The sequence below is a fragment of the Bos taurus genome, chromosome 6, assembly GCF_002263795.3.
Source record: "Bos taurus isolate L1 Dominette 01449 registration number 42190680 breed Hereford chromosome 6, ARS-UCD2.0, whole genome shotgun sequence".
Taxonomy (NCBI): Eukaryota; Metazoa; Chordata; class Mammalia; order Artiodactyla; family Bovidae; genus Bos; species Bos taurus.
Window position 1 is genome coordinate 80,948,978 of NC_037333.1, and position 16,271 is coordinate 80,965,248.

General features: G+C 37.0%; 1 protein-coding gene across 11 annotated transcripts in view; it reads right to left on the minus strand.

The window, feature by feature from the left end:
- The window catches only part of EPHA5 (EPH receptor A5), a 408,104-nt gene that overhangs the window by 116,402 nt on the left and 275,431 nt on the right, over positions 1–16,271 (minus strand). For all 11 annotated transcript variants that reach the window (XM_005208053.5, XM_010806168.4, XM_059887773.1 and 8 more), the window contains 2 exons: positions 9,116–9,240; positions 218–377 (listed from right to left, as the gene is read on the minus strand). In XM_005208053.5, the coding sequence (XP_005208110.1) occupies positions 218–377; positions 9,116–9,240 (285 nt within the window). The remainder of the gene's footprint in view (positions 1–217; positions 378–9,115; positions 9,241–16,271) is intronic.

Here is a 16,271-nt window from a genome sequence, read left to right on the forward strand (position 1 = left end):
CTGTAGACCAAATGCAATGAGGAGTGGGGACCAACGTGTGTTAACCCGCTCACCTACCATAATAGCATGACAGATGCTTCCTACCTGAAGGGGTCATGCCTGGGAGACAGAGGAGAAGCGGGAGACTGACAGAATGCCCAGGGAGAGTATTGATCCACTGACTCTTTTCTGGTAACCATTAGAGAGACATGAGTTGACAGTAATTAAAATGACTTACACACTGGGATGGTTTCAAACTCAAATCTTCGACTGAAGACACCATAGCCTGCTGCCGTGCGTGCTCGAATTTGGAAGACATACACTGAAGCTGGTTTCAAGCCCTCTGCAGTTATAGATGTCTCTTTAGATTTGATAATTGTATAGCTGGTCTCTTGGTCCTTGGATCACATATATAGATAAAATAAAAAGAAGACAACATATGAATTACTAATAACGGCAAAACTTAGAATCAGAAATGAGAAAAAGATTCAGAAACTAACAGATTTGATATTAATGCAAATATGATTTTAGAGAAAAAAAAAATCCCACATATCCGAGGAGTGCTAGTTATACAGAATGCTATTTTCTAGAACTCAAAGATGGTACATGTGTTTTCCACCCATCCACCACTTGCCCTGAGCAGAAATAGATATGTAAAATTTAAAAATACAATTTCTAAAAGATACACTATTTTGCAGACTCTATTTTAGTATTGCTAATTGTGTGCTTATTTTTCTCATAAATGACTTATTAGAGTGCATCTAACATGGTGCTTGTTTACAGAGAAAGGTGACAATGTCCAATGTACTGCCAGATAAGACATATATCTTTTATCTTTAGTGAATTTGATTTCTAATTATATTTAGGTGTTGGGAGAAGGAATGAGTACTTCACTGGAGAACTTTAATTTCAGTTCACTATGCTGAAATTGAATTTTAAAGAAAAAATGCAAATAAGTGAAGTTTTTTTTTTTCCTTTTAAAAAACTTTCTAGTTTTTCACTTTTATGCATTTGGGCCAGGTTACTAATGAACAGAGATGGAAGAGGAAAGGAAAAAAATCACTGGAAAGATAGTTCTAGAAAGTGAAACAAAGAGAAAGTATTCCTAATTTGACTAGTAACAAAATTCTAGACAAACCATCTATCAGTTCAGTCAGTTCAGTCGCTAAGTCGTGTCCGATTCTTTGCAACCCCATGAATCACAGCACACCAGGCCTCGCTCACCAACTCCTGGAGTTCACTTAAACTCATGTCCGTCAAGTTGGTGATGCCATCCAGCCATCTCATCCTCTATCGTCCCCTTCTCCTCCTGCCCCCAATCCCTCCCTGCATCAGAGTCTTTTCCAATGAGTCAACTCTTCACATGAGGTGGCCAAAATACTGGTGTTTCATTCAGCTTTAGTATCATTCCTTCCAAAGAAATCCCAGGGCTGATCTCCTTCAGAATGGACTGGTTGGATCTCCTTGTACTCCAAGGGACTCTCAAGAGTCTTCTCCAACACCTTATCTCTGAAGTTTACTATGCTGAAGAAAAAATTTTAGATCTATAAAGATTTAAAACACAATTCCTGTTTTGAACTTTCTCTTCCTTTATATTTTTATGTGTGATTCTTGGCTAAACTTGTTTTTTCCTTAAGGAAATGTATTACATTTATGATTGATATTATAGGATGAATTAAAGATAGGTTATAGTTAGAACATTTTTATTCCTTTTTAAGAATTTATCTTTACTTACAATAACTGGTTAATGACTATAGATCATTGTTTTCTAAATATTTCAGTGAATTTTGTCTTTAGAAGCAGAAAAATGTATTTTTTAAAAATGACCTAAGGGGACCAACATGTAAAGGATTTATTTTTTCCAAATGAGAAAACAATCGAAAACATGAATATATATCAATATTTACTTCTAAAGTACTCTTGAGAAGAATATGCCAAACTCAATAGAGAGTTTGGGAATTCCCTACTCCAAACTTGTAATTTGGATGATGACATGAATATGGTTATTATTTGATGTTGATAATGCTGCTGCTGCTGCTGCTGCTGCTAAGTCGCTTCAGTCATGTCCAACTCTGCGACCCCATAGACGGCAGCCCCTCAGGCTCCACCATCCCTGGGATTCTCCAGGCAAGAACACTGGAGTGGGTTGCCATTTCCTCCTCCAATGCATGAAAATGAAAAGTGAAAGTGAAGTCACTCAGTCATGTTCAACTCTTCGAGACCCCATGGACTGAAGCCTACCATGCTCCTCCATCCATGGGATTTTCCAGGCAAGAGTACTGGAGTGGGTTGCCATACGAACACACAAAACAAATGCAAACCACACTCATTGTCTCTTGAAGTTTACAGCATGCTATGCTGTATCTTTAATGTGGACACTGAAATCAGGTGTTAAAGTACAGCAAACCCATTTTTATTTTTATCCTCAATTTCCTTATCTGTAAAATTGGGGTAGAAACTGGTACTTGGATATCTTCAACAGAGATGTAAGGATGAAACAGATAATGCATGTGAAAACATGTAAGACAAGTTTTAATGTAATAATAATTTTTTTCCTAATTTGACACATCAAAGTCAACTTCTAACCAAGTTCTATGCTACCAAAAATAAAATATACAATGTATAAATATGTTTATTTTAAAGTAGTTCACCATTCTTCATTTAATACATTCAAACATATAAAATTTTCTTAGCGTTAAGTGTATCCAAATTTCTTTACAGGTAAATATGGTTTAAATTCTAATCCAAATGAGTTTTTCTGATTTACTCTACATAAACAATTTATCTTTATTTTTTAATGAACATATTAATTTAAATGCCTAGTCTTTAAAGTGTCTAGGAATTTTTTTTTTACAATTTTGCTAAGAATTTAAAGTAGATAATTAAATTTTATAAACTTTACCTAGTAATGTTAGCCATTTTCTCTCACAAATATTTAAAATCTCCTCTTGTCTACTCTAGTACCTCTTCTATGCACTAGAGGTAGAGAAGTAAAAATGTATACAATTTCTTGATATGTTCCTTTAAAAAGGGGTAAATAGCTTCTATAAACTATTGTAGTTACTGATGTTCTGGGTATACTCAAGTTTGCGACTGAGTGGGAAAGACTTTCTCAGTAATATACCTTACAACTTGGCTGTGATTGAATCAGAAATTTTCAGTAAGAAATGATAAAATATATATTCACTATTATTTGTAATTTGTTTGAAGGGAATTTGAGTTGGTGAAAAAAAATCTAGACAAAACTAAAGATTCTCTAATATTTGATATAATTAGGATTTTTACATTGAGCATAAACATTTATATGTAAAATAAGACGTTATTTTTAATGAAAAAAGCATAGGAATATCAGGTTTAGAATTCTAGCCATTATTAACTACAGTATGTGTGTAAATGTGAATATGCAACACAACCTAAGTTTTTTTCTTCTTTAGAATAGGATGAAATTATTTATTAAGAGCTTGTGAGGACACAGAGATAGAGATAATATACACAACACCTAGCACAATCTTCTGGGCATTACAGCTGTGACTTGCTCCTATAACATGATGGCAAATTCTTCTACTCAAAAGAAAAAAAAATAAAAATCTTATATGATTGTAACTTCTAGGTATTAAAAAAAATAGAAATTGATAATTTCATCAAAAAAGAAAAAAAAAACAGGGAAACTGGAATGCTATTTCTTGAAATAAAGTATAATCTGCAATCACTTGAACACAATTATACAACATTCCATCTGATTATCTATTAACATTATGCATGTCTCAGTGTTTCCTCATCACAGATCTAACTGTACAATGTCTCTCTGAGTTAGCTGAGTAGGTTATCAAGGGGACTTAGTGAAGCTTATACTAAGGGATCAAAAGCCATAAATATACATTTAAAATCATTTAAGTATCTTCTAAAATTTGCTTCTGTTCCACACCTTTAAATCATACTCAGAATTTCCACCATGTCACAAACTATGTACACATGTTCAACACCCGCGACCAAGTGTTGTCAAGTCCTTGGTTGGGGCAGTGGCTTTTGCTGTCTTTATGTCCCAGCTGAGCAAATGAGCTACGTTCCCCAGCTGCTTAGCAAACATTGTTCACAGGCAGCAAGGGGACAGCCTTCGCAGAAAGAGCCAGCTGGCAAACACTCTGCCAAAGGGCAGCTTCCCTTTGCCTCTGTCTTTAATTAAGAGGTGGCAATGGGCCCATCACCATGCAGGAACAGAAAGGCCCAATGACCTCTATTAGAGCAGGGCAATCACAGACAGAAATGCCAGCTGGCAAGTGTGTGAGCCCTGGAAAGCTCTGCCACCTGTGTCTGGCCAAGAGCCATCCAATAAAATGGTGGTATCATTCTGAAGATTCAAAATAAGCCCTGGCAACCTATCAGGACCCCCACCTTAATACATGGTATCAAAGCTCATTATCCTTTTTTTTTTTTTTTGGCCTTTTGACAGTGTTAAAAAAAAAAAAAACACAACTATTTGTGTATTTTATTGGTATGCTCAAAAATTTTACTTGGAAAAAGTCTGGGAATTAATATCTTCTCTGTAAAAACTGACCAAAAGATAATGATAACTTCCCCAAAATAATACATAAGGGTTTTTGCTGCTTTTAAAGCATGTAGGTAGGCAATTTTATTCATTTATTGAATATGTGAATATAAATCTTTTTCCCCAAATCATTTTTTCTTACTTTGAGTTGTGCAGGTAATAGAATATATTAACACAGCATTAAATATAAAATATTAAGCATAAAGCCAAATCTTACTGAAACGAATATTACATAAAATGGACTATAACAAAAGTATTTCCACAACATGGATATGATTAATTAGAATAAATATTAACAGACAAGGCTCTGCCCTACCACTTGTTGAATAATTCTTTGTTTTAACAAAAACAGCAGCTTAAATGAAACAAACAAACAAAAAAAGATAATCCTTTCTCTTAAAGCTCAACATTCAGAAAACTTCACGGCATCTGGTCCCATCACTTCATGGGAAATAGATGGCGAAACAGTGGAAACAGCATCAGACTTTATTTTGGGGGGCTCCAAAATCACTGCAGATGGTGATTGCAGCCATGAAATTAAAAGACACTTACTCCTTGGAAGGAAAGTTATGACCAACCTAGATAGCATATTCAAAAGCACAAGGCTATGGTTTTTCCAGTGGTCATGTATGGATGCGAGAGTTGAACTGTGAAGAAAGCTGAGTGCTGAAGAATTGATGCTTTTGAATTGTGGTGTTGGAGAAGACTCTTGAGAGTCCCTTGGACTGCAAGGAGATCCAACCAGTCCATTCTAAAGGAGATCAGTCCTGGGTGTTCTTTGGAAAGACTGATGCTAAAGCTGAAACTCCAATACTTTGGCCACTTCATACGAAGAGTTGACTCACTGGAAAAGACTCTGATGCTGGGATGGATTGGGGGCAGGAGGAGAAGGGGATGACAGAGGATGAGATGGCTGGATGGCATCACTGACTCGATGGACATGAATTTGGATGAACTCCAAGAGTTGGTGATGGACAGGGAGGCCTGGCGTGCTGAAATTCATGGGGTCGCAAAGAGTTGGACATGCCTGAGTGACTGAACTGAACTGAACTGAACTGAAGGAATATCATGTATATGAGACTCATGCATATGCTGAGAAGCAAGTGTTAAAACAATCAAAGGTCGCCCATAATGGGAAAAAATAGGGATCATTTCCTTAAAGACCAAAAAAATAAACCAAAAAACCCCCACTAAACTCATAGGTTCAGCTATGAATAGTTGTTTCAGGTAAAGAAAAACCAGGCAGGAAAATAAATAATAGTCAAATGTTTAATGTTCCTGCTGAAAAAATTTATTACATCTAAGATATGTATATTCAGGTATATGGACTATATGCAACCCCATGGACTATAACAATCCATGGAATTCTCCAAGCCAGAATACTGGAATGTGTAGCCATTCCCTCCCCTAGGGGATTTTCCCAACCCAGGGATCAAACCCAGGTCTCCTGCATTGTGGGCAGATTCTTTACCAACTGAGCTACCAGGGAAGCCCAAGAATATTGGAGTGGGTAGCCTATCCCTTCTCCAGAGGATCTTCCTGATCCAGGAATCAAACCAGGGTCTCCTGCATTGCAGGCAGATTCTTTACCAGCTGAGCTATCAGGGAAACCACTATTCAATTATATAGGTTTTTTTGGTGTATAGCTATTCTAAAGTGCCAGTATGAATCTCAACTTATTTTAAAGTGAAAGTGAAGTCGCTCAGTCGTGTCCGACTCTTTGCGACCCTGTGGACTGTAGCCCACCAGGCTCCTCTGTCCATGGGATTCTCCAGGTAAGAATACTGGAGCGGGTTGCCATTTTCTTCTCCAAACTTATTTTAAAAATCAACTTTAATTACAATAAAAATCTGGAAACTTAAAATGTTTACAAAAGAATTCATAAATTCATATATTTGCCTAGCTTTGAATTAGTATGCAGTAATAAAGTTTACAAAAATTTGAAAAAGGAAATGTAAAACTAAATTTAACAAATTATTTTTGAATACAGCATGTGTTTGTAGACTTCTAGCATCAGCAATTCAGTTTGAACCATGACTCCCAGAGAAACAGGAATCACTGAAGTATATGTATAGTAGTGTTGTAACATTTTACCTGGAGAAGGCAATGGCAACCCACTCTAGTACTCTTGCCTGGAAAATCCCATGGATGGAGGAGCCTGGTGGGCTGCAGTCCATGGGGTCACTAAGAGTTGGACCCGACTGAGCGACTTCACTTTCACTTTTCACTTTCATGCATTGGAGAAGGAAATGGCAACCCCCTCCAGTGTTCTTGCCTGGAGAATCCCAGGGACAGCGGAGCCTGGTGGGCTGCCGTCTATGGGGTCGCACAGAGTAGGACACAACTGAAGCGACTTAGCAACAGCAGCAGCAGCAGCAGCAACATTTTACTTGATTTACTCTATTTTTTTTTTTAGTAAACACTACACACCTTATTACAACATAGCTTTGTATCAAAGTATTTTCCTAGAACATTCTTGGTGAATAATGTTATTTGATAATATTTTTTTCTGAAATATTTTATCAATATCTTCATTTATGGTCCCTAATAATCCACTTAGTTGCATTTAATGCTATCAATAAGTCATTCTTAGACAATGATTTCAAAAATAATAATTGAGTTATTTATCTATTTATAAAATCAATACATGAACATTGTAGAGACATTCAAAACCTAGAAAAAAGATGTAGATAGCCCCACGTACCTCACATAAACTATGTTTCATTCTCTGTTGTATCTTTACACAGAAAAAAAGATAATCCAAAAAAATGAATCCATGATGAAAGAAGCAAAAAATGCTATGAATTACTTCAATGTGTTTCAATGCATTTACTTATAATGTTTATCTATCATATATGTGGAATTCCAATTTTAAGTAACTTTCATTAATAGGAGATCAGTATTTCTCGTGATACTTTTGCATTAGTATAAGGAAAATGCTTATTCTCCTTCTTAATTCTAGCGTCCTAGCTTGGACAATTTCTTAGGTATTGCAAAATGAGTCTTTAAACTTCCACCCTCTTCACTCTTCCCTAAGAGAGGAGCGATGTCTCTGGGAGTTTATGAGAAGCAGTTGGATAAGTGTGGCTTCCCTTCCCTTTTGGGATCTGCTTCTCAGCATTATATCAGCAATCTTTTCTACTCCTACTTCGATAGGACATATACTTATGGGCCAGGGTCTCCAACCCACCTCTTAGAGTCTGGTTTGAATACTCATCTATTTTTATCCTTGTTCTATTAGAACTCAAACTGTTCTAAATAGTGCATGTCATTCAGATCTAGTCTGTACAAAAATCACAATACAGTACGTCTCCTACATACAAATAAGTTCCATTTTGACAGCCCGTTTGTAAGTCCTATTTGTTTTTAAGTCAAATAAATTTAGCCTAGGGCTCCCCCAGTGGCTCACACGGTAAAGAATCTGCTGCAATGCAGGAGACCTGGGTTTGATCCCTGAGCACGGAAGATCCCATGGAGAGGGAAATAGCAACCTACTCCAGTATTCTTGCCTAGAGAATTCCAATGACAGAGGAGCCTGGCAGGCTACAGTCCATGGGGTTGCAAAGTCAGACGTGACTGAGTGACTAACACACAAATTTAGCTTAGGTACCCAACTAACACAAATCAACTACATGGTATTATACCATAATGAGTTTATAATACCTTTCATACGAATAATACATGAAAAAAAACACAAAAATAAAACATTTTTGATCTTACAGTAGTATACTTTGAAAAGTACAGTAGTACAGTATAACAGCTGGCATACAAGGGCACATTCACATCTTTGAATGATTGCAATTTAAAGGTTCATATGTAGGGAACTTACTGTAAGATGGGAGTGGAGGTTAGAAAATCTAATCTAGCATAATATATCTAAGCCAAATACACTATCTCAGCTTTAGAAACTTAAGTGCATCTTTAGTTTCTACCTGTTTATTCCTTTATCAATAGTTTACTTGGTTGTGGATTCACAAAAGAGAAAGAGGAATGATTATTGCCTTTAGATTTCAACAACTATTATGGCAAAAGAACAACTCAGGGAAGAGGAAGGAAATCAAGAAACTATAGGGAATGTGAAGCATACACTTCCAATTTTATGCCCTTAAACTTTAAAATAAATTTTATGTGACAGTGTTAGACTTTTGTCATAGGTTTTCTAAAATTATAAGGTATATATACACACTACTTGCTGATACTTCCAAATAGAATAGGTATTATGCAGAGATACTGGCCATGAGAATGTGTTTTTCCCTATAGAACACTGCAGTCACTACTGAAGGTTAACAGCTTCATCATTTGGGACACTTTGAAAACGTTCTGTGACTTTATCTTTCAATGCTGTGAAGCCTAGTGAAGCTGATGCTAGATTACATTGCAGTATTCCGGCAGCGTGAACTATTTGGCAGCAACAGAACACACAGAAAGCACTCCCTATACATGTCTGGCCTTCATAATCATGACTGCAAATCAACTGTCACGGATTTACACCTAAAATTGTAAAATGCTTCTCTACAAATTGGATAGCTGCAGTTGCTAAAATTAAAATGAAAAAGGAAGAAAGGACATTTTTTATTCCGTTAGTCCCACCTTTTCAAAATATTTGATTTCATACTCCAGGATGATTCCATTGGGACGATCTGGCTCTTGCCAAGACAAGGAGATGCTGTTCTTGGCAATCTTCCCCTTTTTCACATTGGTGACTGGAGAGGGGGCTGAAAAATGGAGAGTAGCATGATTAACAGAGCCTTAAAATTACACCTGTCTATCATGTATATTGGCACACTTGAATGTAATATAATAAATATACCAAGCACTTAACTTTGCATTTTACCTGGAAACAGTTATTGTTTATATACAAGTTTTTATAGATTTAGAAGTGTTTTTAAAATATAAATCAACTGAGAGAGAAATTTCTATAATAAAATTATAGTCACACAGAAGCTTAAGTCCAAATTTTCTCTATAAAGTTTAGATACATAAAATATCTTCTTTTTATAGAATAAAGATGTTCTTAATGATCTTATGTCTATTCTAAGATTCATGGACTCAACATATTCCATAACACTAACACATACATGGTTATCCCTATTACCAAATTTTTATAACATTAAGACTTTTATAATTTCTTATTTTTGAAATCATATGAGTCCTATAGTCACTGAGATTTCATATATTAAATATAGTGGAGGTCTTTCTTAAAACTATGCTTAAATATGTGTAGTATATATAAAACAATAGTAAATAAAAGAAGCATTCCCTTCATATCCATTTTCCCCAAATATTTCATTAGAAATCACAATTGCTTATGATGTTCATCATTATTTGTCAGTGTCTATTAAATGACTATTTATCTGATAAAAATAGAAAAAAAATGCTACTTTCTGAGTATTTTGAACTCCCACACATTTCAATATTTGACTTGGCATCCATTTTTTATCAATCTGATGAGATTTGTATAGACTCTGGGTTTGACACCATAAAGAAGTGCTGACATAATTTTCTTGATGTAGATAACCTTTATTTTTGTAGCTTTCAGATTTTATAGAAGACAAAGCAAAAGATTATCATGGGCATGCAGGTTCTTTACCACTAGTGCCACCTGGGAGGCCCATATATATATCTATATGCACATACACACATCATGAGTGTATGTAAGTGCAGAGACAGATAAAGAATACATAATATACACATTTTATATATTTATAATGTATATGTAATAAGATGGAAAAGATGTCAGCTAAAGTGAGTAGTGTATAACCACTATGTGATAGCCCTGTGGTAGTGTATAGCCTTATGTGAACAATATTATATATCTACTGAGATTAAAATTTATAGATAGATAGATAGATAGATAGATAGATAGATATACGTTGGGCTTCCCTTGTGTCTCAGATGGTAAAGAATCTGCATGCAATGCAGGAGGACTCAGGTTTGATTCCTGGGTTGGGACGATCCCCTGAAGAAGGAAATGGCAACCCACTCCAGTATTCTTGCCTGGAGAATTCCATGGACAGAGGAGCCTGGTGGGCTATATACAGTCCATGGGGTCACAAAGAGTCAAACACGACTGAGCAGCTAACAAAAAGAAATAACAATATACATGTTATATTGTTGTTGTTGTTTTAGTCTCTAAGTTGTGTCCAATTCTTTGTGACCCCATGGACTACAGCCCATCAGGCCCCTCTGACCATGGGATTTCCCAAACAAGAATACTGCAGTGGGTCGCCATTTCCTTCTCAAAGGGATCTTCTCCACTCAGGCAGCAGACTCTGGTCTCCTCTGTCTCCTGCAATGGCAGACAGATTATTCACTGCTGAGCTACCAGGGAAGCCCTATATGTTATATACATATACATATGGATGCATAGAATTTCTATTTTAATTTCCAGTAGTATTCAGTCAAAATAATGGACTGTAATTTGTCATGTTTAATTATCTTTTCCACTCCTCGGAAAGTGTAATCAAATCAGAGGCATCATTTTGAGCAACAGACAGCAAGAACAAAGTTTAGAACTATTTTGCGGGGCTCCATGCTAGTGTAAAAAGGGGATGGGAAGAGGTCATCATTTAAAAACAGAAGTGAGATCACATCATTCCTCTGCACCTCTGTGTCTCACTGCAGAGTAAAACCCAAATGTGGAAATACACATAAGCATCAGTACCGCCTGGCTCTCTGCATTTTCTTTGACCTCACCACCTCTTGCTACTTCTTCAGTAGCTCCAACCCAGGCTGGTTGCCCCAGGCACTTCTGACACACTCCTACATAGTGTTAGCTGCTTGGTTGTGTCCAACCCTATGGACTGTAGCCCAACAAGCTCCTCTTTCCATGGAATTCTCCAGGCAAGAATACTGGAGTGGGTTGCAATTTCCTTCTCTAGGCTGGCTTCCCCAGGCACTTCTGACACACTCCTGCCTAAGGATTTTCCATCTGCATCCTTACTCAGAGGTGCTCCTCACTCTGACTCCAGAGCTCGCTCCCTCTTCTGGATTTCTCACTGAGACCTTTCCTGTTTGCTCTCTCCCTTAGCCCCCCTTATCTTGCCACATTCTCTGATCTTCACAATTTTTCTTCTATTACTTGCACTTCTACCATCTGATATTCACATCTTATTTCTATATGAATTCTTCCTTATTCCTACTTGTTTTTTTCAATCCTCTCAAGTAGAGTATAATTTTTATGAGGGCAGTGATATTGTTATTCTCATTTGTTGCTGAATCCTAGCTCTAGAACAGCACCTGGACAGAGGACGGTCCAATACATATGTATGGAGTAAATGAGTGGTGGTAAAAAATCAAATACAGAGGAACCTTTTATTTTTTATTATGTATTTTATCAGCAAACTTATCTATTAAAAGTGACATGTCTTTCAATAAAATTAAAAGAGAAACAACTATCTGTAAGAGCAAAGTCTGGTAACTGTCTAGTGTCTTATAAACCCATAGGTTATATTGACTTTGATCCTATAATGTGTAATTTTATTCTTTTAATCATAGGGCTTTGTGGTGTTCAGATTCAGAGAATGTATAGTTTCAGCTTTATCTTCTATTCTTTTTTAAAAAAATATTTTTAATTGAGGCTAATCGTTTTACAGAATTTTGTTGTTTTTCTGTCAAACATTAATAAGAATCGGTCTTAGGTTTATATATATCCCCTCCCTCTGTTCAGCTCCACAAATTTTCTGGACTCTGGTGGCTTGGACAGTAAAGAATCTTGTCTCCAGCACAGGAGATCTGAGTTGGGAAGATCCCCCTGGAGAAGGAAATGGCTACCCTGGATGACTCCATGGACAGAAGATCTGGTGGGCTATAGTCCAGGGGTTCACAAAGAGTCAGAGACAACTGAGCAACTTTCATTTTGGGCATTCCCTGCTGGCTCAGATGGTAAAGAATCTGCCCAAAATGCAGGACACCTGAGTTTGATCCTGGGTCTGGAAGATCCCCTGGAGAAGGAAATGACAACCCACTCCAGTATCTTGCCTGGACTTTTCAAGTGGCACGAGTAGTAAAGAATCCTCTTGCCAATGCAGAAGACACAAAAGACATGGGTTCAATCCCTGGGTTGGGAAGATCACCTAGAGTAGGAAATGGCAATCCACTTCTAGTATTGTTGCCTGGAAAATTCCATGTACAGAGGAGCCTGGTGGGCTACAGTCCATGGGGTCAGAAAGAATCAGATAGGACTGAGCTACTGAGCACATATACACACTACAGAACACAAAGTGTGTGTACAAATCCAAAATTGTTTAAAAGTACTTTTGAAATTGAATTTTATTTCGGTTCAGTTCAGTCGCTCAGTTGTGTCCGATTCTTTGCAACCCCAAGAATCGCAGCACGCCAGGCCTCCCTGTCCATACCAACTCCCGGAGTTCACCCAAACTCTTGTCCATCGAGTTGGTGATGCCATCCAGCCATCTCATCCTCTGTCGTCCCCTTTTCCTCCTGCCCCCAATCCCTCCCAGCATCAGAGTCTTTTCCAATGAGTCAACTCTTTGCATGAGGTGGCCAAAGTACTGGAGTTTCAGCTTTAGCATCATTCCTTCCAAAGAAATCCCAGGGCTGATCTCCTTCAGAATGGCCTGGCTGGACCTCCTTGCAGTCCAAGGGACTCTCAAGAGTCTTCTCCAACACCACAGTTCAAAAGCATCAATTCTTCGGCACTCAGCTTTCTTCACAGTCCAACTCTCACATCCATACATAACCACTGGAAAAACCATAGCCTTGACTAGATGGACCTTTGTTGGCAAACTTTCATGTAAATCCTTTACTTGACTGGTGGGTCTCACAGTCACATTCTGGAATAAGTTCAAAGTCCCTATTGATTCCCTCATGAGGGAAAAGTCATGCCATCTTCGGTACTATGGACAAATTATCCAGAATACAGGGAAAGAAGGAAGAGCAAACTATAGGCCCCCTAGTTCATCATAGTGTTTGCAGCAAAGCAGCAAATTTACTGATGTAGAAACAGGAAGAGAGAATTCAGGAAGATAACAGAATTTTTTTTTAATATACTTTGTTTGATAGTGTGTATCTTTATGAATCACATAAACTACACTCACTGTCCCATTACCACTATATATGTGTTGCATTATACTTTAATAAAGATCTAAAGACTGTCTTTGAAGTTCTTCACTCATTTCACCACATTGCAGACATTCTTATTTCGATTGATGAGGTTTTTATAGATAGGTTTTAGTTTTCACTTAATTAACTGATGGTGTTGCCAACACTCTATTCAAAACTGCATTTAATATGTATGCTCCATGAAGGCAGGGATTAATTTGATATAGTTCACTGCTATATTGCCAGTGCCAGAAAATTAATTGGCATATAGATATTTCAGAAATATTTGTTGAATGGATACATGCATGAATGAATGAGAAATACATACATCATCAAGTATCATTCAAAACCAAGTTTATCTCATTTTACATGCATATACTAGGATCCTATTATTTGGGAAATTGAATTTTATTTAAAATAATCCATTCTTCAATAAAATAAATAACCATTTCAAAGTGAAGCTATCAAATAAATATCAACATAGACATAATCATCCCTAAATGAAATTCTTTGTTATTTACTTACATCCATAGAAATTAAGCATAAACCATATGGATTTCAAAGACTGTTTGATTTAATAAACATTGTTTTCCATACTTGGTTGTCTCAGAGGCTAACGAGTGCCCTTTAAATCATGGTTCAGAATGGAAGAAGAGGAGACCACTTCTCAGCTCAGAGTCATTCAAGAATAACCTGCTCAGTGAAGAGATGACCTCTTCCTCATTTGGGTAAAGCTGATCAAAGTGGGGACAGTGACAGCTCCTGGGACATAATGATGATGTGCAAATTGTAAATGGCAGCACTCTCACCGTATTGTGAAGTATTTTAGAGATAATATGTATATTAAAATAACTGTAACAAGATTTGTCAGCATCAGGACATGTTTATTTCATTTATCTCCCTTACCTGTTGTTCATTCTTTATCCACTCGACCTTTTATTAAGTAAGCCTGGAACAAACTGGGAATGATGGCACAGAGCATTACCTGTAAAACTTCCTGCTGCTGCTGCTAAGTTGCTTCAGTCGTGTCCGACTCTGTGCAACCCCACAGACGGCCTCCTACTGGGCCCCTCTGTCCCTGGGATTCTCCAGGCAAGAACACTGGAGTGGGTTGCCATTTCCTTCTCCAATGCTTGAAACTGAAAAGTGAAAGTGAAGTCGCTCAGTCGTGTCCGACTCTTAGCAACCCCACAGACTGCAGCCTACCAGCTCCGCCATCCATGGGATTTTCCAGGCAAGAGTACTGGAGTGGAGTGCCATTGCTGGATGATGTTAAATCATAAATATTACCATACTAGGGCTTCCCTGGTGTCTCAGACAGTAAACAATCTGCCTGTAATGCAGGAGACCTGGGTTCGATACCTGGGTTGGGAAGATCCCCTGGAAGAGGGGATGGCAACCCTCTTGTATTCTTGCCTGGAGAATGCCCATGGAGAGAGGAGCTTGGCAGGCTACAGTCCATGGGGTCGCAAAGAGTCGTTCACAACTGAGTGACTAAGCACAGCACAGCACAGTGTAAGAAGAACAAAAATACCAGAGAAATAAAGTTGACTAGAACAAAACAATTTGCATAGCTTCTAAGTTTCACCTTACGGATATGTGGAAACATTCCAAATTGCTTCTTAGTATTCTAGCTTACATATTGGAAGTGAACTTTGAATATCAGTATAATAAGCAAGATGTTTATCCTTTAGACAGTAACATTTCCCTAATTCACCTAATTGAATTTAAAAAACTTAAATAAAGAATGATTTTATATTTATAGAAAGATTATTAAGGTAGGATAGAGAGATTCCATGTATCCCACACCTAATGTCTTCTATTTTCATTTTAGGATGTTTTAGAAACATCCTAAAAAACAGTGGATGTATGCATATGTATAACTGATTCACTCTGCTGTATAACAGAAACACTACATTGTAAATTAGCCATAACCCATAAACATTTTTAAAAAAGAAACAACTTACAACAGTATAGTAAATCTACCACAATTGATTAACCAATATTGATATATTATTATTAAAGTTCATATTTTATTCCAATTTCCTTAGGTATACTTATTATTCTTTTTCTTTCCCAGGATCCCACTCAGCACACCATATTACATTTAGTCATCACGTTTCCTCAGGCTCCTCTGGGCTATAATAGTTTCTCAAACTGCTTGATCTGATGACTTCGACATTGCTGAGGCACATCGGTCAGGTATTTTGTGAAGTATCTCTCAGCTGGGATTAACATGATGTTTTTCTCATGATTAGATCTGAGATATAAGTTATTTTTGGAGGAAGGTACAGAGGTAAAGTGCTTTTTCCACATCGTGTCAAGGGTACAGGCATAACTCATCTATATTAGGTTAACTTTGATCACCTGACAGAGGTAGCATTAGATTTCTTCACAGTAAAGTTATTCTTTTCCCAGTTTTCCATACACGTGGAAGAAAGTGACTATGTGCAGCCCACAGTTAAGGAAGGTGGATCAATGGTTTGTCTCCTTGAGGGTGGAGTACCTGCCCAAATTATTATCTATTCAACCCTATGTGTTTGCTTCATCATTTATTTATATTCTTGTGGAGTACAGACACATGGGTTTTTTTTTTTTATACTTTACTTATAATCTAATACTTTATTTTTTATTCAAATTGTTAAAGTTTTGGTCACTGATTACTCTTTCAGTTAGCAGATTC